Source organism: Hetaerina americana, unplaced genomic scaffold (assembly GCF_022747635.1).
Source record: "Hetaerina americana unplaced genomic scaffold, ioHetAmer1.1.p SCAF_8, whole genome shotgun sequence".
Classification (NCBI taxonomy): Eukaryota; Metazoa; Arthropoda; class Insecta; order Odonata; family Calopterygidae; genus Hetaerina; species Hetaerina americana.
This window is the reverse complement of record NW_027287427.1, coordinates 60,004,261-60,019,447: the sequence shown is the minus strand read 5'-3', so window position 1 is coordinate 60,019,447 and position 15,187 is coordinate 60,004,261. Positions and strand designations below refer to the sequence as shown.

General features: G+C 35.7%; 1 protein-coding gene across 1 annotated transcript; it reads right to left on the bottom strand.

The window, feature by feature from the left end:
* Window positions 1-2,213: 2,213 nt before the first annotated feature.
* Sas10 (UTP3 small subunit processome component Sas10) lies at window positions 2,214-14,892 on the bottom strand. Its single transcript, XM_071596536.1, has 11 exons — window positions 14,721-14,892; window positions 13,990-14,083; window positions 13,707-13,896; window positions 12,897-13,036; window positions 10,640-10,781; window positions 8,249-8,366; window positions 7,715-7,856; window positions 7,338-7,426; window positions 6,594-6,802; window positions 5,170-5,420; window positions 2,214-3,805 (listed from the first exon to the last, which is right to left on the bottom strand). The coding sequence occupies exons 1-11, from the start codon at window positions 14,726-14,728 to the stop codon at window positions 3,716-3,718; spliced, it is 1,473 nt and encodes a 490-aa protein (XP_071452637.1). The 5' UTR covers window positions 14,729-14,892; the 3' UTR covers window positions 2,214-3,715.
* Window positions 14,893-15,187: the final 295 nt, after the last annotated feature.

Below are 15,187 nucleotides of genomic sequence, written 5' to 3'. Positions count from 1 at the left end.
ATGATTAATACAAAATCGTTATACAAAATAACGCGAATTTTTCTAAATTTTATTTCTTAGATTTACAACAGTTTTATGATGAGAACCAGATTGTGAAAGGAAAATATTAAACTTTCAATGGTCGTAATACTTCCTTTCCGACTTTGTGGCCATTGACAGTATATTTGACCTCCATGATTTGAGTCTCGAACACACCCCAAGTGATTGAGTGAATGAAATGAACGAGAACTTTTGTCCATCTGTTTTATATTTTTGTATTTATCTGTGAGATGGAGGGGTCACTGGCGTAGGAGAAATTCTTGCAAACCCTGATTTAGTGCAATTTACAAAGAGCTAACACTCCCAAGTGATTGTGGGTCCTTCCCTTTCGATTTTTTCATTTTGTTTTTAATTAATTTTCATTCCTCAAGGAGATCTATGGGTCCCTAGCGTAGGAGATATCCTTGAAAACCCTGATTGCATCTGTATATGCAATTCATGAGAGTGATTGCTTTCCTTAACACACTCTAGTGATCGAGTGGCTTTAAGTCTGTTTCCTTTATTTTTTCATAGTGATCGAGGTACACGTGGGTCACTGTTTCTCAAATACACCAGAGTGTGTATTTTCCATTTTGCTCTGATTTGTCACCTTGCTTCTAACTACCCCCTCAAACAAGCCCAGTGCCCATCAAAGGCCTCAGCTATTTCATTTTCCATTGTTTCACCACCCTAGATACATTCACTTTAAGTTTATGCTTATGAACTAACTAGAAAGGGTATTTTTAATGAAATGTATCATCTTAGGAATAATATTCTAAAGTCATTGGTTTAGGTATTGATATACTTTTTTTTTTTTATTGGATATGAATTGAATTATGTAATATTAATACTATTGTTTTGCATCATTTGAAAAATGCATGCATTCATTTTTTCATCATAGATTTGAACAATTTTTTTGCAGCATTATTTTACTTTTAAACACAAGAGTAATATAATTTTTCAAACATTTGATCATAAAACTGCTATTGTTACATTTGATAAATGACAAAAAATGTGGAAAAAATATTTAAGTAAATGCTAGCAAATGACGTGACTTTTTGTCAGCCTCTACATAGTCCAACTTTGTCCAATCATACAGTTCACCTCCGTGTAATATTAGGGCTTTTTCATTATCGTCGGGCTGCTCGTTTAACCTCAATGCTGATCCTGACAAATGCTGTGCACATCTTTTCTACACTACATGCACTCTTACGGGACCTTTTTTATTTCTGGCCATGTTTTTAAACACAATTTTCTGTATAATAGTAATGAATCCTATCAAGAACCTACTATGAATGACGAGATGAATTTGCCACTACCTCACTGGAGCTTAAGGATAATGTTTCATGGGCAGCTAGGAACTGTGCATAATACCTGCCGGTTCCGTGTGTTCACAGATTCCATGCCACTGGAGCGAAAAACAAATTGAAGAATACAATAGTATCTGCAGTTGGTGATGGTGGGGTATGCTCGGGACCCGGTATTTCTGCATAACTTAAGGCATTAGTATTCCAAGCGTCATGGCTTTCATAGATTCCATTGAACTTCGGTGGCGGAATTACATCAGGCATAGTTTTTTGTACTCATTGTCTTCTCTTTCCTGTACAAGTCAGCTTTTTTCTCAGCTGAAAATGTCAGTCATCTGAATCTGAACTCATATCGTCACTCAGATGCTCACTATCACCATATTCCTCCAAGTAATCGTCATCACAAGTATTTCACCAATTCTTCATTTGCTACATCTTTCAGAGTTATTTTAACTGCCATTTCAAGTAACCAAAACAAACACAGAAATAAAAACCTATGTATTTGCTTGAAATTGGGCTTGATTCAGCTGCATGCTTAAAACAGAAAAATGACACAATCTCAAAGCCAAAAGAGAACCAACTGTCTTTGCATACTATCTACAATGTACTTTCTATCTCAAGGCAGTAAAAGAAACAGTGTGTATCAAAACAGATTCATCATAAGGCATTCAAAAGTTTGCAGAATTTAACAGATTGGCCTTTCAGTGGGATATCATAGTGAAAAGACCACTCAGCAAAGGAAATGAGGATACCATTACAGTTCCCTACATGCAAACAGTTCAATGTAATATTACCACTAAGATTTATACTTTACGAGAAATACTTAACATAGAAAATTAAAATAACATGTAATGTAAAGCAGAGTAGTCTTAATGAATAACTGATCGTAGCACTGTTCCACTAGATAAAATTTTTATTTGACCGGGTTTCGATATATTACATCATCATCAGGTGATAATGTAATACATCGGTTCGACTTACACCACCTCACGCCTGAAGCTACTCAATTTTTTCTTAATGCAGAGAAGTCATATTTTTTATAAGAGAACAATGCACAAGATGCAATTAAAAATTAATATTACAGCGATTCAAACAATACTTTACGTTTGAGCCGACTTATCGGCCCTATGCATTTTTTGCACGAGATGCAAAAGCCGATATGTCAGCCTGCAGCACTTGAAGAGTTAATGAATGCATTGCAGAAAATAAGAGCATACTGGCTGCATAGGAGACCTATCCCCAACCTGTATATGTCACAAACTGCTCAGCTGTGCATGTTGAATGGAGTGTTGTAATAGGTAGTGTTAGCAAGGGGTGACCATTACCACCTATGCTATTCAAAGTATATGTAGAGAAAACGGTAAAAGAAGCACATGGAAAACTACAGGTAGAGATGAAAATTGGTAAGGTTAGCTGAAGGTCAAGCTATAGTTTGCCAGTCAGCCAAAGGTTTTCAAACATTTCTGAGCACATTGGAAAGCTAGGTATATAGGCATAAAATGAGAAAGTCAATAAAACAAAGACTATGAGGTATTTGAGAAAGAGGAAGGCTAAGTTATATTAAAATAGGAGTTCATAAACTAGAGCAGATAGAGCAGTTTACCTATGTTGGAAGTGTTTGGGACCAAAATGGACAAATTAGTAGGAATCTAATACGAAAAATTGCATTAAGCAAAGAAACTCAAAAGAATGAGGGAATCAATGATAGGGAGACTGAGTAAATACGGAGTATGGTTTTGTACGGCACAGAACCACGGCCAATGAACCAAGACAAGTCATAGAATGGAGACTTTTGAAACGTGGGTCTGGAGGTGGTGGCTTCGATTGAAAGGAAAACAAATGAGGAAGAGCTAGGTATAGGTAGATAGGGCATTGTAGGAAGAGATCCAAAGGAGGCAGTAAAAATAGATTCAGAGCATTTTGATTGGGAATAGGATGTTGAAAATTGTTATATAGGGGAGAACTCAAGGCAAATGAGGAAGGGGAGGGAATGGGATAGGTATGTTAGATTGGGTGAAGGGAAAAAACAATTATGCAGAATTGAAGAGGGATTTACTGCAGGGTGTGATGTCAAGTTTTTTTGTCACAAGATGCAAGTAAACGTATTGTTCTACAATTATATTGGCTACGTCCATCCAAAATCTATCTTAACAGGTAGAATACAAATATTAATAACATGTCCAAAATGGTGCTTATGACATATCAGAGCGTTTACTCTTCGTAACTCTTCATTTATTTCACAAATCATTTAGTGAAAAAAAAAAGAAAATGGTTTTCTCATTCGAAATAAAACTTTAGTTGATCGAAGTTTATTCATGCTCTCCAACAGTAAAAAATGAAGGTATGAACAAATTAGCTCATAAATGGTCATTGCTATGTAATAACATTCATCACTTAATCTTGATGCTTTTGCTGACAGTAGCTTTTATTCCTGATATTTCCCCACCATAGCGACTTTTCTCTGAGTAAACCTCACGAACCTGGAACACAAAAGAAAATAATCATTAAGGATTAATGACCAAATAAGGTACATTAAAAATAAGGCCTTCAAGCTATAAATTATCAAGTTTTCACAAAATTGTAATGGCACCATCCATAAATTTTCTCAATAATAGCACAGAAAAAGTATGATATCAGGGTATATCACAATGAATTCTCAATATTTTTCACTTCTTCTGTGAATGCCAAACTTAGCAAAGTACCATCAACGACATTGTCAATGGCACTGCAGTAGTCCATAAAATTTGCATGAGCCCAAGTTATAAAAGAATTAATAAAAGAAAACCTAGAAAATTAATGCTTTTCAAATCTTCTTGACAAATTAAATAAAAAAGAAAAGAAGCATGTGAGGCAAGTACAATAGGTTTGATTTTACAAGCAGTTATTGTATCACTAAAGAACAAAAGGATGGAGAATATTTCAATTTTTTTTGTCAACATGTTCACTTAAAGAGGATAATAGGTTCAGGTTCAGGATGGGGATAGGTACACAGGATGCCACTGTACTAATGATGCCACAAATAGAAATACAGAATATAACAATGCTTGGTTTAATTAATTAAAGGATTTCAAGAAGGTATTAGGCAGTAATTTGGAAGGATAGGTGACTTATCTGCACCAGTACACATCTCAGACTGTACAAGTGCAGATAGCTGATGGTAAGTGGGGAGGTTAGACAGAGTTGCCCACTATTGCCCATGATTTTCAAAGCATTTGCTGGGGAAATGGTACAAGTGACACGGAAAGACACTGGAAAAAATAAAAGTTAAGTGGCAGCTTAATCATATGTTATTTATACATAATAGAGCTTTAGTTGAACAGTCAGCCAGAGGATTATAATTATTTTAAATGTAACAAAGGTAATGAGGTTCTTGAGAAAGAGGAAGATTGTGCTGGACATTAAAATCAAGAGGAAATGAAAGACTCTTCATTCTCAGAAAGTCACCGCGTAGGTTGTTTTTCTGACAACAGTTTTGCCCATGTTTCAGACTGTTGTCAGAAAAACAACCTACGCGGTGACATCCTGAGAATGAAGAGTCTTTCACCTGAACACCACGAAAATCTACGATCCCATATCAAAAAGAAATGTACTACAGCAGGTTAAGTATTTTACCCAACTATGAAGTCCTATGGATGAACATTGTCAAAGCACCAGAGAGATAAAAAGAATGGTGATAGACCAAAGAGGACACAAAGAGGGGGGATTTGGCGATGGGACATTGAGTATGGAAGAAAAGAAAACAGCTAAAGCAGATTTTTTGTTCACCATATTGCTAAATATTATGATTCTTTACATATTGGATTTACATATCTGCCATGACATATGTCAACATGCAAAGACTTACTTGACCCTTTCGCCTTATCTTGGCCTTCCTGAATCGATTCCTATGCTTCACCCTTGGATTTCGCATCTCCTTCTTCCGCCTTGGTGTCAGACCCTTGTTCTTGGCCATTTGGTATGTTATTGCCCTCTTACCCTCTTCCCCTATGTCTTCCATGACATCGTCACCCATAACCACCCCTTCTTCCTCTCCTTCTGCCATACCTACACCAGCATCCTCGCCACTTAACTCCTCTTCTACGCCACCAAAGGATACTGAAATAGATGGAAGAGAAAAATAAGCATTCCAAGGAAAACTTCAGGTCTTCTTTGACATGATTGCAGGCTCTAATTTAGAACTTTCACTGAACAAATTGCCACATCTTCATTTAGTCCATCATGGTCTCACATGTCTTATCTTTCCTCTTACATATTACCACATTTCTTTTTCTTGATTAGCCCAACAAAACCACTTTCATCAAGTTTCATATGGGAAGCAAAAAATCCTTTCTTATTAGAATAAATAGTAAATCCATTAATTTCTACAACATATTTGGCTACTCTGACAGAATTTCTGCGCGTGATTGAAGACAGGCAACTCCCATCATTTAATCTAAAGCCAACTGATTTTCCATGGTCATCGATGATGCTGTCACTAATAGTGCATTTTCTTTAGCAATGATGACGAAACTACAACAAAGCTATGAAAACAAGGGTAATATGGGTTACAATAAATAAAAAGCTACATATTTTGAGGCAATTCAGATCTATTAGATGAAAATTCTTAAGAAATTTCCTGAATTCATGGTTCTCAAATGCATTATGTATGGTGGTATTATAAAATAGAAAATAAAATTTCCAGGATTGTAGGCCTACAGTATTTTTTTGTTTCTCTAGCCAGCCTTAGTATCAGCAGCAAAATCCACTTAAATCACCCCTACATTTTACACCTACCAGAAATGTTCCTAATGATATTCTCCCATGTCAAGAAGTAACTCATGGTATAAGAAACCTGATTAAGGAACTATTACAGCTTTTTTCTTAAGGATTTGGCCCCATAATGGAAGACGAGTCCTGATGTTTTGTGATAACCGATGGTCACCTTTTCAGTGGGAACTTATCCAGTTCCCTTTGAAACAGTGATCAGCAGTGAAAAAATAAAAAAACTATCTGCTGGTGTAAGTCTAAAACACAGAAAACTAAAAAATAAGCAATTAAATTTAACAGACTGCTTCAATCCAAAAATAAACTTTGGTCCAACTTGAGCTGCCACTTGTGCTTCAGAAAACTCATAAAGCCTTTTCAAATAAATTCATCAGTTTTACCTAAGCTCTTAAAAATTCTCCTGGGATTATCACTAAGTATTCAATAATCTTTACATGCCCCTGAGAGTTGCTACCTTTCATGGCATTCTCACCAGAGATTTTTATTCAAGATCTTGAGACTTACCATGCTTCCTTCCTCCTCTGCCCTGACCCACCCCCTTCAGTGGTGCTGCTGCAATTACAGTCTTCCCCTTCTGTGACTTTCCTCCCTCAAGCGATCCAATGACCTCATCAACATTCATTTCTGCCTCCTCATCTGACTCTTCCAGGATGTTTTCATGATTCACTCTCTTCCCAAGGATGCCCAACAGTTTCTTCACTTTATGGCTGCTCCTAGAGACAATATGTCAATTTTCGGACTTTAAGAGAGCAGCATATGATAATTATCCAAGGATACAATACTCTTAATGAGAAACCTAGGACTATTAACAAAAACATCTGAATTCAAAAGCTCCAGTGCACTGATGCCTACTTCTTCGCCATTGTGCATACAAGTGCTATATTAAGCTATATTAAGTGAGGCACCCTTATAGCACCAAATCAGATGTGTTGGCAAAACAGCTTTCATTCGTTTTACGACTGCAAAAATAAGCGGAAAACTCTGAAATCTTAGAGTTACCAAATGAAAGAACCTCAACCACCACAAATAAGTTCTCAACAGTTACCACATTCGACTGAAATAATTTTATATGAAGTTAACTTCTATCTTAAAATAAAAAAATTATTAATCATCACAATAATTACAATAGCTTGTTTGATATAAGTATAATATTATTAAAACTTCTCCTTCCCAGAATGAATCACTCAGGTATTAGCTATCTAAAAAACTATTATCAGAAATGACGTCCATGCATATCATTTGGCTTACTTAGTTGTTATTTTATCTTCTTCAACCAATTCTGAAGACTGAAGACTCACTTCCCTTCCTTCCATGGCTGCCTTCAATATTTCACTCACCTAAAATGTTCAAACAGAAAAACATAATTACACTTTCCATGAACAAATTGAGGAAAATTGAGTCACAAGTTCTCCATGAATAGATACCATTTCACAGTTTATGAAATGATGAAAACATGAGCAATCATTAATTTAATGCTAACATTATCAGCTTCTCAATCCACTGGTTTGAATTGACAACTAGTTCATTTCTGTAGAAGCATTAGTTAAAAGATTTGGAGAATTATCCAGTTTCATGCCCATATTCAGTGTGGAGCTGTGTTGAGACTATAACAGAAATATAATTACCTTGAGTGATAGGCTTTCACTTGCAACCGACAAGGACTTGAGTAGCTCTTGAAGTTGACAGAGACGTTTAATGACTGGGTGGGTTCGCACAGGGATTTTCTTGCTTTTCAACAATAAATAAAATCCAACATGGGTACAATAACTGCAAGAAAAACATTTGACAGGAATTAAAATATGCAGCAGGCAAGGCATGTAATAACATGATAAGCCGGGGTTGGGGGTCAGAGTTATAACTTGAGTGAACATTATATTATCTTGGTGGAAAATTGAGTTATTCGCCACTTAAATGATTATGCCTAGCAAATGAATGCCTTGCCAGATTTGATGTAACCAAAAAAACTAGAAAGGACCAACAATTTTCAAGGACAAGCACCTGCTATAAGTTATCCAGCAAGGTGGGTAATTTAACCTAATGTGAAGAAAGACATACATAATATCAAATCAGGTGAAGTTCTCCAGTAAAAAGAAAGTCTCATTTCATATTTGAATTCATGAATAAATAGTTATACAACCTGTATCTCATTCAACACTTACTTGAGATTTAATTCATAATTGGTACGAACCAACTGTTCAACAATTGGTGAATTCACCTTGCCCTCTGCGATCAAATTCATCATTGGTTGCCACTTCTCAGTGACCTCCATCATTCTCTCTGAAAATGAAATGAAACTGTGAAATAGAGTTTCGTACATGAATACCTCAAATTAACATTTCTCTGAGGGTGAATAAAAAAAATATTTTCTAAGCTTATTTTGATATTCTTTCTAATTAAATAAACTTATGAGATGTAAGTGCAGACGAGGATGATGGAAAAAGTGAATCTGATAAAAAGTAAAACAAATTAAGAACTTTCATGCATGGCAGGAGGGGAGACGAAGTTGTTGGGAACAATTAAAAGAAGACTGGAAAAATAAAATTTCAGCACACTATCCCATACAGGAATATCTGATCTTGAAATAGTAGAGGGAAGAATGTTGGTTAAAATGAGGTCAGAGAAAGCAGAATGGAAGAATGACTAAAATAACTCAAAATGCAGGGTTTGTTCAAAAACTCCTTAGAATATCCAGTTGTAGTATCAGAAAAGGTTTCCTTTTAGTAAGCCTCATCTCTCACAAGACTGCTGTTAAAGTTTCAGCTATATCTATATTGTGGCTTCATTTCCATAGCCGATTGAAGCAACAAACTTTTATTTATTTAGAAAAATGGAAATAATGATTTCTGTTGGTGATTTAACACTTCAATTCAAAAGACAACACAGAAAGTAGTAGTTTTTATAGGAGGCGACCGACAGCTAAGGTCATTTGTGCCATTAAGGATGGAGGGGAAAGGAAGGATGGAGAGAAACCTGGCTTCGGCATTGACCTGCTCTTGTTGAAAGGCACCAAGAGGTCTGAAGTCCCCCTTAACACAGAAAGACATACAAAGCCAAGGTGGAGGAAGTTCATGGCACATATGTACCCAAGTTTGCAACAGTTTACAATTGGGTGAATAAGTTTGAAAGTGGCTGTACATCCACAAATTATGGCCATTGTTCGGGAGATCCAGAGGAAGTGATTTCCTCCTAAATGATTGAGGGCATAGGCATATCACAAGGTAGAGTGTTTTCAATTTTGCACGAAATATTTGGCACAAAAAATCTCAGTAAGATGGGTGTTAATTTGCTCTCAGGGGAGAATAAATTCAATTGCAGTTTGCGGTGAGGTTAGAGCTGGAAAATGTTCAAGGGATATGATAGCAGATTGAGTCAGAGTGCCACTGCAAGGCTAATGAAGGGAGGAGGTCTTGCTTCACCAGGGTTTGTGTTAGGTACGAGGGGTGGTTGGAATGGAAGAGAGGAGGAGGGAGGAGTGGGTGGAATGGTATGCATTTTGAGTCATAGATACTTGGATTTTGGGAGTTTAAGGAGAGGGGAATGCAAACTGTACATGAATTCATATACCATATTACAATTATTTAATGCTAGACACTATGATCTTAAATTTTTCCAATAAGACCAATCTGGGTCCCTTGTATTCCAGGTGGAGTATTTGGGAAAGGGAAAATTGCTGATGTGATTTTTCTCAATCAAATATTTTGTGAGCAGAGGGGTCATACTTTTGTTTTGGAAGCAGCTTGTGTTCCTTGAATTCTCTCTCTGAATTTCTCCGTTTGCCCTGCGTAAAAGTTCTTAAATTGTTATTCGTAAACTCCATTTTTATGTGTAGTGCAATGTCTTTGGAATGACTAAACTATATTTTCATGTTTTATAAACTATATTTGCTCTAAAAGTCAGATTTTATTTTGGCTTTGAGTACAATGCTGTTGATAAATATTTAAATAATTCTATGGAAAAGAATCTGATGCCAATTCAGAGTCCCATTGCCAATGGGCACGTTGCAGCAACTGTCTTTGATGGATAGCTTGATATCTTTTCTATTCTAAAGTGTATCTATGGCTTTGATAGAAAAGCCATTGTTTGTGGCAATTTGCTTGACAGCTCACAGTTGTTTATGTTGGATTGTGATATAGCACCACTTATTTTCCACAAATTCCTATTCCCTGAATTTTTTCTGATTTTCTCTGCATAATGCTAGACTTTTTTCAAATTTTTTCCTTAGCATTTGAAATCTGATTACAAAATATGAACATGAATGCAACAAAATAAAAATGAACCAAGCTCACGAGCAAACAGAATGTCATTCTCATCACGACTTCGTAATTACCATACCATATTACCGATTCCCACATCAAATTATTGGCTTTTAAAAAATTGGCACTTTCTTCATTTCTTTTTAAATGCTACTTTATTCTAACCTTTTTCCCAATTTCCCTGACTGAGTGGTTTCCCTGCCCTGATTGTCCTCAGACTCAAAATGTCAATTTTTATTTTCTTTGAAAATTACCTACATTCCAATATACTCTAAGCAAAGTTACAGTTCAACCTACCTTTAAAGTCTTTCACCAATCCAAAGAATTCAGGGGATTCTTTCCTCATAAGGTCCACTTTCTGCCTTTTGGAGAGTTTGCTCAAGTCTGTCACTATCTTCTCATCCACCTCCGGTACTTCAGCTGGCTTTTCCAATTGCTTCTGAAAGAACACACCATATAGTTATAATGACTCTCTCTGATACCCCTCTTTTGTCTTCTGTGCTGGGCCAAGGAAAACATGCATATTGCATGGGGAAAATATACACGGAATGAAATTAGAACTCTCAACTAGAACCTAATCCTTTGAGATAATGTTTAAGCCAACTGCTGCTAATTTTTTTTCCTTTTGCTAAGCGGCATATCGGCATATTCTAAAATTTACAGTATTAATATACATACTTAGATTCATTTTTTTCAAAATAAATCTTCAGATATGGGGCCATAATGTTGTTTGACTTATGTTTTATTGGAAATACAGGGTTTTGAAGCATTTTTATCAAAAAATTAATAATATCAATATTTTTAATAATTTATATAAATGATTCCTGCATACTCGCCATTAGAGATGATATGTAAACATTCAAAAGTTCATTTATGCTGCCTTAATCACAGGAAATTTTGTGGAAAAATTATGGTACTTTAGATTTTCCCTGTACCAAATTGTTGCAAATTGTATTAATAAAAGAAAAATCATTAAGTCCTAAGAAGTAAAATTGACTTTTCATTTCACGTCACCCAATACCTGATTTTCTCCAGTCTTAATAGCAAAAAGCAGCATTTAAATTTATTAAAATATAATTACTCGATAGACTATCTAACATCGGTGTAATTAATTAAAACATTGCTTTCAGCTTTATAGTTAAATATGACATGCAAAAAAATGGTGAAAAGTATGATAGTATAAAAATTTATTACAGAATGGTCTTGTTACTAAGCTCAACTTAATATAAAGTTTAAACTGAATCAAGCATTCATACAAAAATTTCATTTTCTGGACTGGGCAATTATCAATTTTGTACCTGAGCCTGCCTTACAATAAGCAGCTCTACTATAATCAAAATATTTGTCACTCAGGGTGAAGGGGAAAGGCCCTACACATGTGAGTCAGCGGGAACCTAGAGCAAAGAAGCTGGCAAGGTCCATTTAGCAGAAAATTTTGCTGCTCCCTAACTTTTCCTGAGTGACCTTAACCCTTTTGCTGCTGTGAATGCACCTTGTATGTTTGCAATGAAGGCTACTGGGAACATACCTTTCCACTCTTTCAGCGTTGTGCTATCATACATTGAAATTAGATAAAAATTTTGTTTGTCAAAATGAAATAATAAAATTTTTCAATTAAACAATCAAAGAATCTAGATTATTTTTATTATTTCCATGCTATCATTATTTAGATTATATTATTTCAAGAGTAATAAAGGTTACGGAGACACAATACCCTTTATTTTCACCGCAAGTGAGAAGTAGGATTTCAGAGTGTGAACCGCAGCAAAAGGGTTAATCTTGCCTGGCGCAGTGCTGCCAAGAATGATCAGTTGTGTTGTATCGTACGTGGGAGTGAATGTGCTTTCTAACTGTCAAGTGAAGAATGGCCGTTTACAACATTATGAATTGTTTTCATTGGAAGAGTTATGTTGGCTAGCCAATTATTTCTCCTGATTAAGTACAATAGCAGCGTGAGACATTGAGCCAATATGGTTGGCTGTTGAGTGGTGATGACAGTTAAGAGAGAAAATATGATGATGATGATTCGAAGGTCCTACCTGGGCATCGAACCCAGAAATATTGAAACAAGTACAGTTATTTTATTTTGCAGGAGAATGTGGATTGATAATGTATTTAATCTCGAAAGGGTTAGGCTGCAGTCGCCTTTTCTAATATTTTCAAGGGCAATGGCCTGCCTACCAACTTTCTGGGATCCCCTTTCTACTCCCCGTTGCACTTCTTGTGAAAGGCATTTGCTCAGCATCTCGGGCAATCCAAGAAATATGGCAAAGCTGTCATTGATCCCTCCCCATGGGCAGAGATCAATGATTACTTTTGTATGAACACATCAAACTCCCTTTTTGGCCAGGTGCTAGAGTCTCAAACTCACACAAAAGAACAGTGACGAAGATATTTTGAATTGAAAAGTAATATGTCATGAGTTATAATATGAAATGAGTAAATATTGAGAAATCAGATTAATTATTTTCAATATAAAATTAACACAGACATAAGTTTAGGTAGAACATAATCCACCAAAGAAAAATAACACAGAATTAAACTTAAGTATTACCTCCTCTTCTGCAGTCTGACACACTTGGGATGCTAGCATTTCGAGTGAGAAACTGGTTCCTGCATCGAGTTGCTCCGCAAGCCTTTCCTGAATATCTCGTGCTTCCTGCTCCTCCAATTTTGCAGCCTCAGGATCCTTTCCTGAATTTATTTTTGGAAGTTATATCCTCAATTCACGGCTCAGGTGAAATAGATGCATGATGACAGAATGCACACATTGAACATACCATATTTAGGAATTATCTCAGAAACCTATGGCTGAGTGAAGAACGAAAAAGACTACAGAGGAAAGCCTCACCAAATTTGTGAAAAAACCACTCCAGGAGAACATGAATGATGAAGATATTTGTCATTGTGCTTTGCATATATGCTGTGAACGCTTGGGTCCACCGAAAACAGATTGAATGAAATGCAGAAAAAAGCAGCTAAGTTCACAAAAAGTCCATAACATAATACTATTAATACTTCCTTTATTTCTACTAATACTTCCATACTAGATTCCATGGTACTGCACCATGGAATCTAGTATGGAAGACCACAGAAGCTAAATGATTCAATATCACATTAAACCTAATATGAAAGGTATTATCAATCAACTTTTCAACATAAACTGCTTCTTCCTCATTAAATGCCAAACTTATATTGGAATTCCCCAATATGTGCATCATGGAAATATTACTTTGCTAAACTATAAAAAGTTTCTGTACTGAAATATTTCTCTATAAAATAATGTGATTGCATTGATTCATGATCACACCAATGCAGAGTGATTTGAAGTTGACAGTTAATCTAATTTACTTGGGAAACATACCAAAAACGTTGGGATCAACATAGTCTGCATCGTAGAAATTTTTTCTCTTGTGGCCCCATGCTCTAGAATCAGGCAACCCATCCTTCTCTTCATCTTCAATATCGCTTTTAATATCCTCCGCTGCGATGTCACTGGCTTCATGTTCGCTACTCTCATCTCCAGATGACAACAACCCATATACCTCTTCCTCCTGGATGTTATATATACAAAGTTATAAGCAACTTTGGAAAAAGAAGAGAGGGAGAATAATGGTAATGTTACATAAATAGAGGTCTATCATTACCTCATCACTCGATGGCAGCTGCCCCTGGCCTGTGTTTAAACTAATTAGGGGTTGGTCATCTTCCAAATCAGATATGTCTTCTTCATCAGAAAATCTGCAAGTATTATCAGGTCAAAGATCAAATAATTGTACAAGACTGAAAAAAACAGTGATTAACAAAACAAATAGAAAACTGCTACTAAACCAAAAACCAATTTTGTATCGTGTGTTCCTTTGAAAAATCGCTAATTAATTTACCGAATGGAATGAACGCAATTTATATATTTGAAATTCTGAGTAAATGCCATAAAATTTTAAAATAAAATCCCGTTAATTTTGAACATAATCCCAAAAATAATTTACCAGCAACAAAGACACAATGCATGCCAGATTCATTAGATGAAATAAATTCGTTTATTTTGTAATGGGCAAGAATGTGGCGTTAAGTGTAAGTTGCAGCTATACTACGTTACAGTATAACTACTACCCTGTAAATACGCGTCGTGTAAATAAATGCCAACAAATACTACTACGGCACACATACTGGATATGCAACAGAGATAATTTTAAAAAAAGTTAATTGAATGAAATCCCTTTAATTTTCTTTAATTGCTCGTATTTTGCAAAAATTTTTAATAATGCACGAGAATGAATCCCTTTGAGCAGTTTTTTGCAACCAAATGTATATGGATTAAATATTTCATCGAGAACACATTTCTAAATAAGACCACCAAGAGTTACCGCAAACTTACGCTTCCATTGCGCTGATGCTGGGGGACACACTGGGCACACGAAAAATTAATCACCCTAAAAGCTGAATGTGATAAAACTTCACAGAAAAACGATTATCTTCAATTAACTGGTTCATATAATATACTAGGAGCGAATACTACCATTCACGCCATCCGCCATGTGGTAACATGTTTTGATTTGCTTTCGAATTCAACGCGCATGGAAAACTTCAACTGTTCATTTAAGATTTTGACGAAGAGAAGACGTCACTTCATCAGGTTGACAGAGATTAGTTTGTGGTAGAAACTCAAACATAGAGCGCATAAGTCGCGAAATGTGAAAATGGCGGTATTTTAGCTGCTTTTTGAGAAATCGCATTTTTCTCGAAATTGTTTAACCACGGGTAGTCTAACAGTTTAAAATAAATAAGTCACGAGTTATGGAATTAAAATAATTCATCAACGAAGCGTAGATGAGGAAATACCAA

What these genes read in the sequence shown, in the direction of transcription:
- Sas10 (XM_071596536.1), bottom strand. An exon ending in TGTTGATCCCAACGTTTTTG is followed by an intron (nt 13,037 to 13,706) that starts GTATGTTTCCCA and finishes AAATAAATTCAG; the next exon opens with GAAAGGATCCTGAGGCTGCA. An exon ending in GAAGATAAAATAACAACTAA is followed by an intron (nt 6,803 to 7,337) that starts GTAAGCCAAATG and finishes TATTGTCTCTAG; the next exon opens with GAGCAGCCATAAAGTGAAGA.